Here is an 18144-nt window from a genome sequence, read left to right as displayed (position 1 = left end):
CCATTACGTGTAAATCACAGACTGTGTGCTTCTGTGTGCCTCACTCTGATATACCTGAAGTCACCGGCATGTGTAGCTCTTGGCAAACACACATCAGCAACTGCTGTAGCACACCTTAACATGCAAATACTTTGGAGTAAGGCAGAGTGCACAGTTGCTTTTACAACTAAGCCACTTTGCACGCCACTTCTGTGTAAGTTTCTACAACTTATAACTGCTACAGAACTTCACTGGCCACATGTTATCTGAACAGGACGTACATGATTCAAAGGTTTTGACAACTGACCAAACCGTGTGCTTTCAGATGCAGATGCTACCTGATGGGATTTCTGCAAAAGTCTCACTTTGCAAAGATTAAAATCACATTAACATTTTTTGCTTATGCGTTGAACATAAGCAGGTTTGTGCATCATTTACTTGCAAGAATAAATGATAACTTTTATGATAAGTTGCAAACTATTTGCTGAACATATTAAATCTATCTCTGCAGAATGGTGTTTGTAGCTTATAATTTTTTAATGAAAATAAATAAATAAGGTGATAAAAATAAAATAAGTTAACATCGATGTAAAAAAACAAAAAACAAACAAAAAAAAAACTTTATAGCAACTCACCTTTTATCCAGCAGACAGATAACCACCAAAACGCATGTCAGTCTGAGGACTGAGTGTTCCATGTTTGCGCTCAATAATAATAATAATAATAATAATAATAACAATAATAACAATAATAATAATAATAATAATAATAATAATGAATAAAAAGTAAATAAAAGTTGCAAAAATTACAGGAGGAGTTTTCAATTCAAACTGGTTCCAGTATAACTCTTCTAAGTTTGGGGATGAATAAACCAAAGTCACGTCCGTCTAAAAGTTTGCGCTGGACTTGACAGCTCCGACAGCCCTGCGTCCAGATGTGCCAGCTTCATTCAAGAAAAAAAAAAAAAAGTTTCATCAAGCTCTAAAGTCACTGACAGGCAGGGAACGCTGGTTGCTACAAGTTTGAAGAAAAGTCCGTTCTTTCGCTCTCGAATACATCCGCGCTCATGCCGGTGTCTCCGCCAACGAGGAGTTTCATTGAGAACATCCGAGATAAGACAGACGGCTTCTTACCTATAGGCTTCCCTAAATGAAGTCTGCTTGAGTAGTGATGTTTAGTCCTCTAAACTCCTGCTCTTAGCGCTCTGCCAGCCCACTTTTTTTGCGTCACTCGGGGAGTAGAGGAGCGTCGAGGGAGGTCAAGTGCCTCGTTAAGGCAGGATAGAGATCCTGCGAGATAAGGACACCAAAAACACTTAGCCTGCGCCCTCTGTGAAGCAGAGCAGTTATATATTCTCTGGAGGGGCGATGATGCTGCAAAGAGGCGCAGCGCAGATTTAAACTTAGTTTAGGTATTTAGAGGTTTTTATTTCGGGCGCCAATTATAAAGTTAATTATAAATCCGTGAAAACTGGTTCTTTGCCCTTTTTAGCATGTTAAGTTATGTTTATAATAACTGATCAATTTGCAAGCTATTTATTGGCTGTCGTGGCACAGGGATGTAAAAACTGGACAAAAATAAATGTTTATGTTTAATGTTAATTAAAACACATCTGAGCTTATCACGTTGTTTAATTCTGTGCATTACGACGCAATTTACAAATGAGCGAGGAGAGATTAAAAGCAGCTGCGCTTCTAGCATTTATGGGGGCCGGGTAAGCTCATTATTCCTGCTTCGAGAGGGGTCCCACTTTCATGTACCATCATGTTTCGGGAAGACCTTGATTGCCTGGTTTGGATAGGAGGAATCGGTGTAGATATGCACAAAGGAAAGGAATGATAACATGTATTCATCCAGATATGATCTGTTTCTTCAGTAAGCAGTTTTATAGTCGTTAATAACTTGTTGTCGTTGTTGGTTTTGTCCTTCAGATAAGAGAGGCTGCGATCAGTTCCACACTGATGTGGACTGAAATGCCTGGGTTTTCAACTTGAAGGGTACTAGCGTTTGTAAGATTTATCATTCAGACTTAATTTAGATACACATGACTTCATATCAGAAAAACTATGAGCCATAAAGTAAAATTCAATTTTTTTTATGGTGTACTATTACTTTTAAGTTCAGTCCATTTACTTTTACAAGTTCAGCTTTAGTAACTGTTTGGTGTTAATGTTGCCTATGGTAACATAACTATTTACTGACGGCTTAAAAACCTTTGATGTTTGGTTGAAAACAGTTCTTCTGACAATTTAAAACAGATGTAGACATGTCCATTTTGTCCTTTGACAGCAACACTTCTCCAGCATTTTGCAGAAGTGATGATTTCCATCTTTTCGTTAAGTAGCACATTAATCATTGAAACATGACATGGCCTGTTGAATCATCTGCAGATCTGTTGGTGCACATCAAGTTTCAGGATAGAGAAATTTTGATGCCACTGTCTAAAATTGTTTCTGTGTGACAGCCCCAGAATGTGTGTGAGGAAAAAAAGCAATAGAAGGAACACAAGCAAAAACAGAAGGATAAACTATAATAAAAGACTGTATGAAAACTGAATTAGACTTGAATAAAACACAAGTAAATTCAACGTTAGAATTACCAACAAGAAGTGCAGTAAAAAAAAATAAAAAAACAACAGTGTGACAAATGTTATTCTGAGCATAAATGTTATTGTGTATGCCTAAAAGAATATTTCACTTAAACCATATAAACTTTTATGAACTAAATGGGAAGGAAACTTCTGGTTGTCGAGGAAAATAATTTTTTATGTCTGTTTGTGCAAAACTCCATGGGCCTGTAACATCACCCTGACTAAATTAACAGTTTACTTTAGAATGCAATTTTGTTCTTGAATCTTTCCTGGAACATCAACTAAAACTTTATTTATTTAGCCAACTCAGTTTATATATGGGGGAACATCATATTTATATAATATACAGACTCTTCAGGTTTATGTTCTGACCATCAAATTGTATGGCCTACACAATAATGCACTTGGAAAAGTTGTCCGGCAGATAGTCACAAAATTATGTTGCAAAATCAGTTATCAGGTTTTATCATTTTCTCAAATCATGTAAAATAAAGTTTGCTGATCAAAAACCCTTAACTCTGACTTTGAACTCTTTGACCTCTACATTTTCACACAACACTATATACAAATGAAGTAAACTGGCTGAATGTGTTTCCTCACATTTCCTCTAATTCGACTCTCTTCTGACAGAGTATCAGTAAAATAAATTCCGGAGAATATTTCTGATTTGCTGCATCCAGTTATACCTTAAAATTATTTCAGTTACTCAAAATACTTTCTTTGTTCACTTAGTTTCAATAAAAAAAAAGAAAATAAATAATTAAAGCTTTAAGTCTGTCAATGTGAGAATCTTTCTGTTCTGTGAGTAAAAACAATCAAGAAGAAAAGAGGACTAATTAAATTGTTGGTTCCATTTGCTGCTCAACCTCCTTTGTGTGTCATTGTCTTTAATCTCCCTATTTAATTGAATATAAAGTACAACAAAAAAGCTACCATGTTGATGAATACCACATGATATCACTCATCCTGGTGCTTTGAGTAGCTTAGAATAAAGATTTAGAAACCACAAATAAAAAGGCTTTCCCCACCAGTGCAGGGAAGCGAGCATTCTGCCAGTGTGGAGTCACCAGAGTGGTAAAACACAACATGGGTTTAGGATTCAGACGTTAATTAAGTTGCCATACACAAATTTAGAAGATCAAGAAAAACAAACCCCATGAAAAAAGAAAATCTCATACAGGAATTTATTAATGCTCCCTGACCTGGAAGATTGGGAGAGAGTTGCCAAATTTGTGCCTAATTATTTCAAGATGTTTGAGAAAAGCTGGATATTGTGTCGACTCTGTGGTTTTGCTGCTCTGACTTCAGCTCCACAGCACAATATGTTATATGCTTACATCCACACTTCTCTGTCACAGATGATAATGGAAAATAACATCCCCTTATGAGTGACAGATGTTTGTAAACACGGCAGATATTTTCAACCATGCTCTCAACTGCGGTAATGAAAAACAGAATAAACATTTACTGCGATGAAGTCAGGCATGGTCAGAGTTGTCCAAGATGTGAAAATATGTCAGAGTTTAGTGGGGCTTTTCATATAACAGCGCAACTGCCAGGAAAAGATTTTAAAAAGTTTTGTGAAAAAAATAGAACATATATCAAGAAGATAAGACAAAAAGCATCAAGATTTTGGAAAAACTTTTGGAACAGAAAAATAAAAATCACAGGACAAAACTGACATCAGCCAGAAGACTTATGGAGTAAAAAGTCTACATCTTCAGAAAGTATGAATGTGAGAAGGGAAAAGTATGAGTCAAGTGTTTAAAATATTTATAAATATGTGAGCTGGTCTGTTTAGCCAATAATTTATGAAGAGCACTAAAAAAACAAGTAATGCATAGCAAAAGTGAGCTTATTACAGAGATCCGTTTTGTACTCTTTACGTGAGTCACATCTGGGTCAAGTATGAACCTATAAAAAGTAGATTATTGATGAGAAATCAGAAAGAAACTAAGTAGATAATTAGAAATCTGATTGGATAATGTTTAGCAGACTTTGCTGAAATACCAAGCTAAATGGCAATTTAGCTAATCAAAACCTTTTCTCAGAGCAAAACAAAAACTCACTTGTTAGTGCTATTTGTTACAGACTATATAGTGGAGCAAAACAAAGTAAGTAAGGTAATAATAAAAAAAACTTCTTGATTTAACACAAAGATTAGAATAGGCTAATTCTGTTGACTATTTTTTTTCCTATGAACCAGTTGTTTGTTAATAAGATAGAAAAGAGTGCTTACCTTCACCTATTTATTTTAGGTGAAGGTAAAACTGTCCCACTTAAGCAAAAATAACAGACTAAGGAGTTTTTTCATCTGAAATTTAAAATGTTTATGTTCTTTGTACAGTTTGGGCTTAATTACTGTTCTGAGGGTGTTGTTCTTTCAGCAAATGGCCTGTTTTTAGAGTCTGTATTCTCTACACTTTAAATTAGTTGACAATTGTTTCAGTAATAGAATAATAATTTTAATTTCCACTCCAATTATATTTGACTGGTAGGTACCTTATTAATTTTTGTGTTTCAACAGCATCAGTGAAGACATTTAAAATAAAACAGAAACAAGACAAATAGTAAAACAAATAGTAAAAAAGAAACACTAGCTATTCAAGAAGGATGGATTCGTCAATAATCTTTACAAATTTAAAGTTGAATTAATGAGCAAATGCAATAGACTGGTATTAATGTTTGCAAGAGAGGCTAATGTCTGCTAGCAGTTCCCGTAGCCTTCTATCCAGCACCTTAGAAGGACCAGCCCATGTCTGAATGTGCTTCTTTGTAAAATGTCTAAAGCTTAAAGCAGGTGGAAGGTGTGATTGATGATTGAGTTAATTGCAAGGAGCATTCTCAACGCTGCCACCTGCTGAACTGTCTCTGGTATTGCCCCGCATTTGGAACTTGCCTTCCAGCTCTGTTTATGTATCCTGTTGTAAGCTGTTTGGGCTGCCTCTCCCCAGCAAACCACAACAAAAACATAGTCACCACGATTTAGTTGAAGGAGCACAGTATTGGTGTACAGATGTTTAAAGATCTCAGTCATCTTAAACAGCCTTTTTACAGCCTTTCCATGAGAATGGTCAGGTTCAGCTCACCATCCAGCTGTATTCCCAGGTACTGTTGACTAGAAACGATTTCCATATCAGTGTTTCCCCAGGGGATTTGGTCTGGGGGCGAGGGGTGTTGTGCAAAGACAAGCACTTAAGAAAGACATCTTTCCTTGTTTTCTTTTGATGACAGAAACCACTCTGTAGCGCAATTGATTGCTGTAATCAATGTAACATGAATATGTCTACATATTTGATAGAACATTCCTAAGGGAAAAAATATCTTTCTTTTTCTCTTGTTTCTCTCTCTCAATCGTTCAATCTTTATCTACCGTATTGCTCTCTATTTCTTTCTCTCTCTAAAGCCAGGAGTAGTTCTTCCCTCCAACAGCTCAACCTGATCACAACATTTTATTCAGTAATGACTGGAGTTGTTCTAGGAGAGTTGCTCCTCCTCTGACACACAGGAGACTAAGTAGTCACTGTTTTAAATGTTTGCAAGATTGCACTCAAACCGAGCAAGTGGTATGATTTTAAAGGTTCTGGATATTGTCAGACTGTCATGGTTGACGTGCCTCTGCAGTGTCACAAGGAGAACCATTATAACACAGCTGGTGTGGCAAACTGGGGCGGTGGTCCCAGTTAAGAAAGGAGAACAAAGAGTGTGTTCCAATTATTGAGGGATTACACGAGAGACTTGTGTAATCTCCATGGGGAGAAATGTGGTTTTCGTCCTTGCCGTGGAAGGCTGGACCAGATCTTTACCCTCTTAGACTTACTGAGGGTTCATGAGAGTACACTTCTCTTGTCTGCATGTCCTTTGTGGATCTGCGGAACACCTACGGCCTTGTCCACTGAGATGTTTTGCAGGGGTGGCTGTGAGAGTATGTGGTATCTGGGTTGCTTTTAAGGGTTTCCTAATCCTCGTGTGCCCAAACCAAGAGTTGTGTCCGCTTTCTTGTCACAGTGCATGTTGGACTGCGTTGATAGGGCTTCCCCTTTTCAATGAGTTGGGGTCAAGCAGTTGAGCTTAAGGTTAAGTTTACATGAGACTGCTGGTTAGAAATTGTGGGTATTTTCAGAAGTTAGTTGGGAAAATGTTTAATATTTGAGTCAAGTGTGTAGTTGTCAAGCCAGGCCACTATATGGCGCTGTGAGTTTAGCATCTCATGGAACGCACATGGACTTTTTTGATCCTTTGCTTCCACCCCACTAGCTAGCTTCCACCTCATTGTAAACATTAACCCATCTCTGTCTCCCATGAATATTGTGCTAATGTAACAGAAATATTACTTATCAGAAATTGTGTTGAATTAAACAGGTTAAGTAGCACAACACAGCACAGTGCTACCAGCCATTGTTTTTGTTGTTATCTGCTTGTGCATGCGTAGAATAAACCTTTGCTTTCACACCTGCAGTGCACTGCACAACTCTGTGGGGGTTAAAGAAAAGTTTCACTGTGAGACCTACTTTCAAAAGGTGCTGGTGTGAGGGATTCACACCGGTTGCTCATGACGTGTAAACGAGTGGTTGGATTGCAACAATAATATGGTTCAACTGAGGAGCAACTTTGTGTAAACGGGGCCTAAGTATCTAAGTGTCTTGTTCACAGGCAATGACAGTAAAGCAAAGCTTTCAATTAACTAGTCCAGCTATATTGCCAATCCTCACCTACAGTCATGGGATATGAATCATGACTGGAAGAACGAGATCCCGGATGTGTACGCTACTTTATGTGAAAACATTTGCCCAGCTGAATAAAATAAACAAATGAAATGGTGAATAGTAAATGGCCTGTACTTATATACTGCTTCACGAAGTCCATTGGACCCCCAAAGCATTCACCCATTCACAGACACAATCAAAAACTGACATAAGAAATTGTCCTTTTTATTAGAGCAACAAGGACAATAAAATACAAACTCAAATTAAAATCTGTAGCTTCCACTACAAGCTGTAGTCTGACATGTATCTTGATAATACTTAGGTAATTTTAAAACACAGGCTTGATGACACATAATGACTTTTGAGTCTTATATAATATAATGACAAGAGTGCATCGCAGCAGCTGACATTAACTCTGACACACTCAATCAATCTTTATATTTTAAAAATGACTGGGAAATTGTTAGCCAAAAAAATATTCTGAAACATATGACCTTCTACATCTGGACTGATGTCCATTTTATATCTTTTAGATGTCCATCTAAATTTGTATTTATCTTGTTTAAGACTTCTCTCCAATTTTTCACTTTAAAACTTGTACAATATTCGTCTGTTCAACAGACAATATGCTCAGATATACTTATTAAGCATAACTTGGGAAATACTTCAGTTCAACTTCACTCCTCTGTCTTGAGATATTTTTTGAGAAAATAGCTCATTTCACAGTTCTTAGTAATGTTCACAAGAGTTTTGGTCTTAACATGATTTTCCTGGGAAAGAAATGATATTTGTCTTCCCTGCTGCTGTCTCTCTCCTTTGCTTTGTTAGCTGGAATGTGAAACTGAAGAGCATTTAATTTAATAATAAAACCAAAACACTGACTCTTTTTCATAAGAGGTAGTTTTTCAAACAGCTGGGGTGTTTAGTTCATTTTAATCTTCACTGTAAGCAACTGAGTAAAGCGCTTGTGGTTTGAAATTAAATATATTGTGAATATATTTTTATTATTAGGAACTCTATGTACATAACGCTAATTTGTAGCAGCCTTCTAAGTTTTTTTTTTTCATTCAGTTTTACCGTGTAAAAATATGTCACGTCATGTTTTGCAAGAAGTTAAGAAGTGGGATGCGTTGTACAAACTAATTGTCTAATTGTGATGTCCTCTGTGATTTTGTGATGTGGTTAAGTTGTTCTGACATAAAATAGAATAGAATGATCTCTGCCAAAGTCCTTCTGTGCACAGCACTTTACCCTATCCTCCTCTGTGAACCACATTACCCAACTGGGTGAGTGTTGTTGAAATGCATAGCACTTTGAGCAGTCAATATGATGAGAAAAGGAGAGTACTACAGCAAAGCTTATTGATGTTTTGATGGGCTGAGACTGTGGTATGGATAAGTTTAACCTTGATTGTAGGACTACTAGGGAGAAAACACTGATATTCAAAAATATGAAGGCCATATTGAAATTGTACAGTAAAAACATAGACAACAACCAGAACCTTTGGAATATTATTTCTTCCCATCATTTGACTACCAGAGCAGCTGAGACGTTTTGCACAAACATTGTTTGAGGGAAGGACTCTCTTACCAGGTATGTAGCATAAAGCTGGAGGTGTCATGGTTTGGGCATGCTGTGCGTTTGCAGCAACCACCAAGCTCACTTTTTGTAAAATTTACCATAAATTCTAACAATGTATCAGTGAGTGCTTCAGAAAATTACTGGAATATCTCTGATATAATTAAAGCGAAAGCAGGAGTCGATCCTGCAACATTACACAATTCCCCCTCTGAAGTTCAGCAGCAGCTGGCTCTATGCTTGGCTAAAACTCATGGCAACTTGACTGATTGTGCCTTTCCCTTGTAAAGCTACAGGTAATGTTTGAATACAAAAGCAATGCATTACCCCCTTCTAAAGGGTAGAAAAATCCGATTGCATTGTGATTTTGCATTTTAAATGGTACTTTCATTGTTTCTGAAATATCAGCGGACTCCTGGTTACTGTCTCCACTTATCACAGCACAGGAACATCCCAAACTCAAACCCTCCCACAAATTAGGCAGAAGGTGGTTTACTGTGATTGAATTTACGATAAAGTCAAAAATAATTACAACATACTGGCATTCAAAAATAGCTTGTGGGATTTTTGCAAGATCCCTAAACTTCTCTCTGCATGTCCTAGCCTCCAGTAACCTCAGCAAATGGACCAGTAACACTAAGCAGCACACTTCATACACACTGTGAGCAGAAAGGAGTTTTTATTGGTCGAGATGGCAATGCTATGAAAATGAAGGCATTTTTATTGTTCTAAAAGCGAGCGCCTTGGATGTTTTTGACATTCATAACATAAGTTATGTTTGTCCCACCCTTGGTCTCGTTTCTCTGAGAGGAAGGTTCAAGCTCAGGTCATGTTTCTTGGAGATTTTTGGACCAAGCCGAAGAAAACAAGTTAAGCGGAGGAGCATGGCGGGGCAGAGGTTTGTCAATTACAAGCCTGCACTCTGGTAACAAACTTCTAACACACACATTTTCTGTACTAAACATTGCAGACCATAAACAATATTAAAGGTGCATAAATAGTGTAGGAGGATGGGCCTGTCATTGTTAAAGTTTGTATGTTTTTGACACTTCATTTGCGAGTGACTTTAGGATGTGGAAGTCAGATGGAAGAACACAAACAATGCAAATGGCTTAGAAGGTACTAAGCTGGGAAAAAAAAGTATTTTCCCCCAAAGAAACTGTTTTTTTTGTTGTTTTTTTTCATTTACTCATATATTTCAAATCATCAAATACATGTTAGCGTCAGACAAAGATCATTTGAGTAAGTGTAAAATTTCAAATGATGATTTCAACTATGAAGGGAAACAACTATTCAAATCAACTTGACGCAATTTTAAAAAGTAATTGCTCCCTAATATTGTAAGCGCTTGTCACTCCTCATGGTGCCAAATATATCAGGTGACTGATTTTGATTTTGATTTGTTAGCAAATGTAAGATGAGTCTTTCTGTTAATTTTTTGTATTTATAGTCACCAGGGGCTTTCACCTTGGAACATGGATAGTATTTTTTTGTTGTTGTTGTTTCTTTCTTATTGGTGCATTATGAACTCTGACTTTAATTGAGATACGTAACAAACGTTGTTTCTCACTGTTATGTCTTATATCTGTGTGCATTAGATGTTGCTTTGGGTTTTGGATGATGTTGTCATTTGAAAAATAAGTTTTTGTATTTACTCAGGTTATTGATTATGCAGCTTCTACAGCAGATTTAGCTATTTGCTGAAAAGCCAACTATAGACAGATTTTCAAAGAATATATCTGAAAAAGTCTAAAGAAAATGCAGCTAGAGAAGGTTAAATACCCAGGCACAGTGCTACTTAACATGTTTTTGTCTGTTATTTGCAAACAGCCAATCAAGGAGGGTCAATTAATTTTATTGACACTCACTGGCTGTACCCCCAAAGAATCTGGATAAATACAGGTCTAAAGTATTTGTGGATTTGAACTTTTCTTGGGCAGTTTCAGTCCCTAAGCTGCACAAATACCTGGGGCTCAGCTGTGTTAAAAATTTGTTTGATGATCTGAAACATTTTAAAGTAACAAATCTTTAACTTTTTCATAGCACCTCGTGTCATGAAGATAGAAAGGAGGAAATATAATTTCAATAACCCTAAAAGCATTGGGGCAACACTAAAACAAAGGTTTAAGATAAAAAAAGAGAGACAGACATGAAAGTTGAAGTTACCTTTTCTAACACTCTTCCCCTCATTTTTTTTCTTTCTTCCTATGAGTCAAGTTTTCCTCCCCTGTTTTTGTCTCCCTAGACAACTGAACTGAAGCAACAAGTAACACTGTATGACTTTGTCTTTCCTGAGAACAGGGAGAGATCAGCAGGTAAATCAGCAGGGATCTGAATTTCTTCACTGACACTTAATACTATCTTCTGCATCCTGTGTTTCTCTCCATTTCAATTTATTATTAACAAACTCTTCAGTAAACACCAATGCGTGCTTTGTTGTAGATGTAACACACCGTACTTCTTCAGCACCAGTAACACATGCATGTTATTTGAAGTAGGAACAAACATTGTTTCTCACTGTTATGTCTTGTATCTGTGTTGCAATCCCATTCGGGGGCCTCAGTGTGGCTCCAACCAATTAGCTAGTCTTTGGAGGGAATGAAAATATCCTCGGGTAGTGTGACTGGCTTTATTTTAGATAATCCCAACGACTGACACAATGCTCCAAGGGGAGACAAAGGTTTGCAGAGGTTCTCTTTAACAAAATAGGCATCAAAGTAGGATTCTGAACTACCGTGACTGTTCCTTTCCCCTAGTGAATGAAAATATTTTTTAGGTCGTATTCTTTGTGGAAAAATTACCAAACCAACTTCACATTCGGTTTTGTTTTTGCTTTGCTTGTTTAATGCGGTTTTTGGACTTCAGTATTTATCTTTTCTTAAAGCAAGCAGCACAAATAACATTTATTTAGATATGTTGTTTAATGCACACACATTCTTCCACACCAGAGCCCACTGCACAGTTTTCCAAGATATGACATATGCATTTACAAGACCTAAGACCTTTGGAAAAAAAACAGGGCCACAACTTCTCATCATCCTCCAACATACTAACATGAACATGAATTCAGGCTTCTTCATACATTCATCTTTTGATTCACACCAGAATCATCTGGTGTCGTTGTACCTGAAAAGCCAAATCTAGTGGCAAGATGCTTTGTCTTTTCTATCTTGGGAAGTGGTGAAAGAAAATGGGCATTTTTGTCACATTACATTTATATTTCAAGGAAACCATGAGTTAAAAATTACTGATTAAATGTTCATGGTAAATGAACACACTGAAAAGTATTACTGTTTATAGGAACTATTAAAATTCCCAACCAGTATAATACTAGTGGTTTGACAAAGTATTATTATTTTTCCTCTACTAAATTATTTAATTAAAATTTGGGTTATTCTCATAATTTCAGTGTGAAAACAGTGAAAAGATAAATAAAACACACAATTAATTCAAGTTTTTAAAAAAAATTTTTACACATCTTCAAAAGGATTACTCATAATCCTGAAGTGCACTGTATGCCCTCAGTATGTGACCTCTGAAGATCAGCGCTCCTTATCGTCTCCTTTTCACCACTAACAGCATATAATGACTAAGAAACTTTTACAGAGTTAAAAACAACCGTTTCGTGTGCTGAACACGATTATCAACAGGCGTCTGGAAGCACTCTGGTAAAAGAAGAATGTGGCACAGAAACACAACAGCTTTCTTTAAAATTTCATTGGTAGATTTAAACATAAAGCTGTCTTGTAGTTGTTTGGAGACCAGAATCCTAAATGAAATACGTTAATTGAGTTATTCTGCAAGTAAATTGTACAAAACCTATACATATGGATGGATTTATGCACACACATGCGAGCCCACACGTTCGCACTCACCAAAATGAGATGTGCTTGTTTTTCGTGCTGCCTCACTTACCTTAGGGCATCCCTAATTGGGGATGATTGCAGCATGTTTGCGTGCTATTGTTATCTGAAAATGTTTGTTACTTAGAATCTGTGTGTGTGTGTGTGTGTGGGTGTGTGCGTGTGTGTGTGTGTACACACATGTGCTTTTGTGTGCGTGAATGTTCTCTAAAGGTATGCAAGGTAGAAGTTACAGCAAATCCAAGAATGTGTAGGAGCTTTATTTTAATTACAGCAAAAAGAACATTTACATGAGTTACCGAAGTTGCTAAGATGAAAAAATATCAATCAATTATTTTTCTTGGAGCACACAATGCTGAACTTTAGTACATTCAATTGGGCCTGCGAAGTCTTTTTAAATCAACGTATCAGATATATATTTGCATTTGGGATGTACTTTTTTTTTGTAATTTTTAAATTTGACTTCTATTTATATTAGCTTAGATGATATTCAATTTTTTTTTTTTTTTTGCCATTATCATAATCTAGTCAGTAAAGTTGGAAAAACTTAATCTCAAACATTTCTGTAGTTCAGCTTTCTGCTCCTAGGCTGCCATCTTGTGTTCAAACACCAAAATTGTGTCCACATATTTGGAATCCTAAAAACTGTAAATACACTTAGCATGGACCAAAATATCATATTAATTTTAGATTTTTAAGGAAGATTTTTTTCCCCCACGTTGTATTAGTTGTATTATCAACAAACCTTAATATTAACAAGAATAATTGTGTCTGAATGTTTGAATTTATTGTGAACTTTTTCTTCATTAATTGGGAACAAAATAGTACATACTGACTCAAAAATGTACATATTTCACTGCTATTATGATGGCCAATATGAATATGGGATCATTCTGGCTGGATGTTTGATGACTCATTTTATAAGAAAATGCAGAGTTCATTTAAAAATGTTTCCTGATACAGACACAACATCTAAACATGATTTCTTTTAAATTTGGCTGAGGTCAGAACCATCCCAGAAGGTTAGTCTTAGGTATATTCTAAAACAAAATTATTCATTCTACTGGAATGAGCAGTGGTCCCTCAGCTTCTGACAGAGACTGCAGTTGTTGATTTGAGGTGAACTCTGCTCTCACTTCACAAGCACCACTGGTAGTGAACCAGTTCATCATCATAATGCCGCCACCACCATGCTCAAGAATTTTCCACAGTGTTGTTAGTTTTGAAAGCTTTTATTGACCAGTGGCTTTTTATCTTTTTGTTGCAGCTTATATCATAGTGTGAAAACATTGACAAAGTTGCGTATTCCAACTGGAGAGTGATTCTGAAGTGGTTTTGAAATAAAAGACGACTAACATTCGGCTTTTGAAGAGCTCCGACCAAAACTACACTGAAAATTGGAAGCCAACCCATTTTTAAAGGACTCTACTGATTCTGAGAAAAAGAGCAGTCAAATACTCAACCACAATTGTGCTGGAAGCTTAATGATGGTTACGTCGAGTATGTGGCCCATGTGCAATTTGCTTTCATATCTGTGGGGATTAGAAAAAAAATCCACCATTTTTCAAACTTGTGCACTTGATTCTTATTTTTAAAAGTGATTTAATCAATAGTTCAGCTTAAATGCGTCAATAGAAGGCCCAAACTGTTGTGCAATTAATGCTGATGATGAGCGTATGTAAATGTCTGGATGTAAATCTATGAATTTGATTTAGCCCTGCTAAGCTAGTCCCTTGCCATACTGGAAATAAACTGTGCAGTTCAGACAGTATGGAAAGTAGCAGGGTCTGTTACAGGCTCTTAGTGAACACAGAGGGAATTTTGTTCTTTGTTCTTGGAGATTGTTGCTCATTTATCTTCAACCCTGTTGGGGAAAAATTGGGAAAAGATGCTTCTTGTGCTCATCACAGTTTGCCCCAACACATGTGCGAGCACTTTGGTGAGCTTTTTTCTGTTCGCTTCATTTCAAGGCTTTTCAAGTGTGTTTTTGCACAAACAGCGATGTTTATTATCTCTGTCCAGGAGTGAAAGAAGCCTGCCCCGTCTTCACACAGGAATGGACCCTGAGCCAAACCAGCCACAGCTGACAACAGCTGCCCTTGGTCTCCCACCAACTTCTGGCAGCAACGGACTCACATCCCTAGATAACAGAGAAAGAGCAGAAAAGTTGGGGTGGAAGATAGAGTTTGATAAATGGCACAATTTAATGGAGGGCTTTCAATTGAAAGAGAGAAAGAGACAAAATCAAAAGAGAAATGGGGGCTTTTAGGGGTGTTAGAAAAATGAAAGAGGATGAGTAAAAAAAGATACATTGCGAGGTCATCTCTTTGTTTGTCCACCCACCACAATGATGTGGGTCAGCGAGTCTTTCTCAGAGCAGAGAGTGTTGTTTCAGGATGTTGCAACAGTGACAGGTTCCTTTAGGAAACCGCTCACATTTTTCCCACATAGGATTTTTCTAAAATGATTGCAGCAACTTTGCCAAAGTACATTTTAAACTGAAACTACTTTAGCTGGGTTTTATCTGAGAAGCAATTTATCCAGCTTAGCACGCCACTCATGTTCAGGAACAGCCCTGTGCAAGATAAGTCAAGTCCAATCCCAAGACGTGTTTGGGTGTACAGTAAATGACATTTCAGGATCCCGAGGCAAGCACTGCTTAAAAGTTAAAGACGTACCGTCGTGCAGAAAATGGACTATTATGTCTCTAAGCACTGGAAACCTATTTGGGTGGGCTCTGGAACTTAGACAGCAGCTGAGCCATCACCTCCAGGGCCTGCATTAACTCATAAAGATCACTGTCTCTTCCAAGTGCTCAAGCCAACGTGGAGGTTTTGTACGCGCATTAGTTTGATCGTGTGTGACTTTGAGGAGGTGCGCGTCTGTATTTTTTCGCGATTGAAACAACTTTGAGTGCACTTTTTTTTATATGCAAAATACGCAAGATTGCTTCATTTCACAGCTCATGTTAAACATGTTTCACAGTGTGTGTCGGTCTCTCCCACTCCTGTAATTACAGTCATTGGTATCAGATTAAGCCCCACACAGAGTTGATCTCTAGATGTGCCCTTTGTGTAAGCAACATCTCTCTTCTAGATTGATAAGGCATTGGGGGAGAGTTCAGACAAACAGAGGAGCATTTTAGTGTTAAGATACTTCAGCTCTCTCTATCAATGTTTGTTTTTCTTTATATATGTGTATTAAACTCATTTTCCCCTTTTGCTTCGTTTATTTCAGTGCCTTGCAAAAGCCTTCTTACTTCTTGATCATTCGAACAATTTGTCTCGTTAGAAAATCACTGATTTCAATGTATTGCTATGGGATTTTATCTGACAGATCAACACAAAGGAGCACATAATTGTGATTGCAGAAAGAAATGTGTGCAGCTTAGTGTGCAGCACCTTTTACTCTGACACCCCTAAATAAAACAAGTGATTTTGTTGTAGAGAACTTAGTAGTAGAGTTAAGTTATTAAACAAGCTTTCATGTCACTGGGGATTTTGCTTTGTCCTCTAGACATCTATATCATCCAATAGGCCAATGGTACCTTGGGAGGAGCTTCAAACAGCCTCACTTCAGATGGAGGATTCTGCTGATAGGATAACATTCTATATCCTTTGACGAAAGTCATTGTTGATAGTCTCTTACAGTATGACCCAGCAAGAAAAACCTGGAAGAAAACATGTGAGAAGTTCACCTTCCAGCATCCCCATAACTCTAAACACAAACCAACAGTTAATGAAACAGTTTCGAGCACAGCGTACTGTTTTAATGGCCCAGTCAAAGTTCAGACATAAATCCAATTGAGAATTTGTTGAAAATGTATGTTCCCATATGTTCTCTATCCAATCGGACTGACTTTGACCTCTTCTTTTAGGAAAATAATTGGAAAAATTGTAACTAAAAGTTGGTAGACACATACCTCAAAAGATGTTTCATATCGGTTTAAAAACATGAAGCATTCCAATAAAACATTTGTGAGGCAATTTATTCTTATTGATGCTAATCTTGTCATCATTTCACAAGAAAGACAAATGTTTGTTTTTTTATTGTTTTGTTAAAATCTCTATGAAAACCCTCTTACAACCATCCCATTGTTTTAAGCAGGTAAATACACATTTTATGGTGTAAGCGCACAGAAAACAAAAGCAGACCACCAAGGCTACACTGTGGCTGATAAGCAATGACAAGCCACTATTTGTTTGACCGATTTACTGTCTCCTCATAATTCTGCACACCCATTTACAGTGGCAACCCTTCATTAATGCTTTGTGTGAGCCAGTGTTTTTATGCAAGCACTAAACAGTCAACATAGGTGGAGACAAAAACTCATCTCTCTTAGGGATGATCGTGCATTCCTCAAAGGGCCACATGGAAAAATACTCCCAGCATGGCCTGGCCACACTCTCCGACAGACTTAAACTCACACACACACACACGCATACACACACACGCACACACACAGGCAGCCATATGCACACAGATGCCGGCAGGCGACTATATTTATACCAACGCTTCAATAAATCTATCCACTCGCTTGTCTATTTTCTCTGGCTTTGACTACGCAACACTCAAAGTTTGTGCAGGTTGAAGCCCGGAGGAGAGGAGTTTGAGAGGCCAGTCAAAGCTAAGTACCCCCTGGCATTTTGCTCTTCTTTTGGCCTTCGTTGCCATGACTTAAGCACAACCCCTGGCCAAAAGTGTGACACACCATTCAGCAGAAAATTCCTTGAAAATATGAACTTGTGTCAACTTGTACAGCTCAAACAGAGGCAGGCCTGCTGCCCTCCACCTCACCCATCCTCCATGACCTTGTGTTTTTCTCATTTCTGCAGCATAAACACTTAAAAAACATCTAATTTTGTTGGGTGGCCTGTGAATATAAAGATCCAGTTTTTAAAATCTGAAAATGGACAACATTTAATAACTGCAGAAATATCTTTTTTATATACAGAAGAGTGTTAGCTATCCAACATGTCTTGGTTATTTCATATCTTCTCATGCTGTTAAGCTGGACTTTTTCCAAAAAGAATCAGCAGTTTCTTTCTTTACCACTTTTAGCTGAGCAGGTTGAGTTTTGGTGACATTGGATTCTCACATGTCTTTTTGAGAAAGAAAAAAAGTTAATTATAGCACATTGGTCATAAAATGTTGTGATTATGACCACGTTTATAAACTCAGCAACTGTTTAGAAATTCACGGTTCAACGAGATGTTCTTAGGCTTGCTAGTTTCCTACTTTTTCCTTGTATTATTTGGATTATTCTAACAGATCTAAAAAAAACAAATGAAAAAGTTAAGCTGATTAAATGTTAGACAAAAAATGGTTAAGGGATCCACTGCACAAAGGAGCAATTTGCAGCATTGTCTTGCAGTGAGAAGGTCACAGGTTCAAATCCCAGCCTTGCACCTTTCTGCAAGTAGTCTTG

General features: G+C 37.2%; 1 protein-coding gene across 1 annotated transcript in view; it reads right to left on the bottom strand.

The window, feature by feature from the left end:
* Positions 1 to 1523, bottom strand: part of wnt10a (wingless-type MMTV integration site family, member 10a) — a 31774-nt gene extending 30251 nt beyond the window's left edge. The window contains exon 1 of the mRNA XM_014986004.2: positions 615 to 1523. Within this exon, the coding sequence (XP_014841490.1) occupies positions 615 to 676 (62 nt within the window). The 5' untranslated portion in view covers positions 677 to 1523. The remainder of the gene's footprint in view (positions 1 to 614) is intronic.
* Positions 1524 to 18144: the final 16621 nt, after the last annotated feature.

This window comes from Poecilia mexicana, unplaced genomic scaffold, assembly GCF_051168715.1.
Source record: "Poecilia mexicana isolate PSO_F unplaced genomic scaffold, ASM5116871v1 scaffold_2, whole genome shotgun sequence".
Classification (NCBI taxonomy): domain Eukaryota; kingdom Metazoa; phylum Chordata; class Actinopteri; order Cyprinodontiformes; family Poeciliidae; genus Poecilia; species Poecilia mexicana.
Note: the sequence above shows the minus strand (reverse complement) of the source record. Positions and strands in the feature narration are given on the sequence as shown.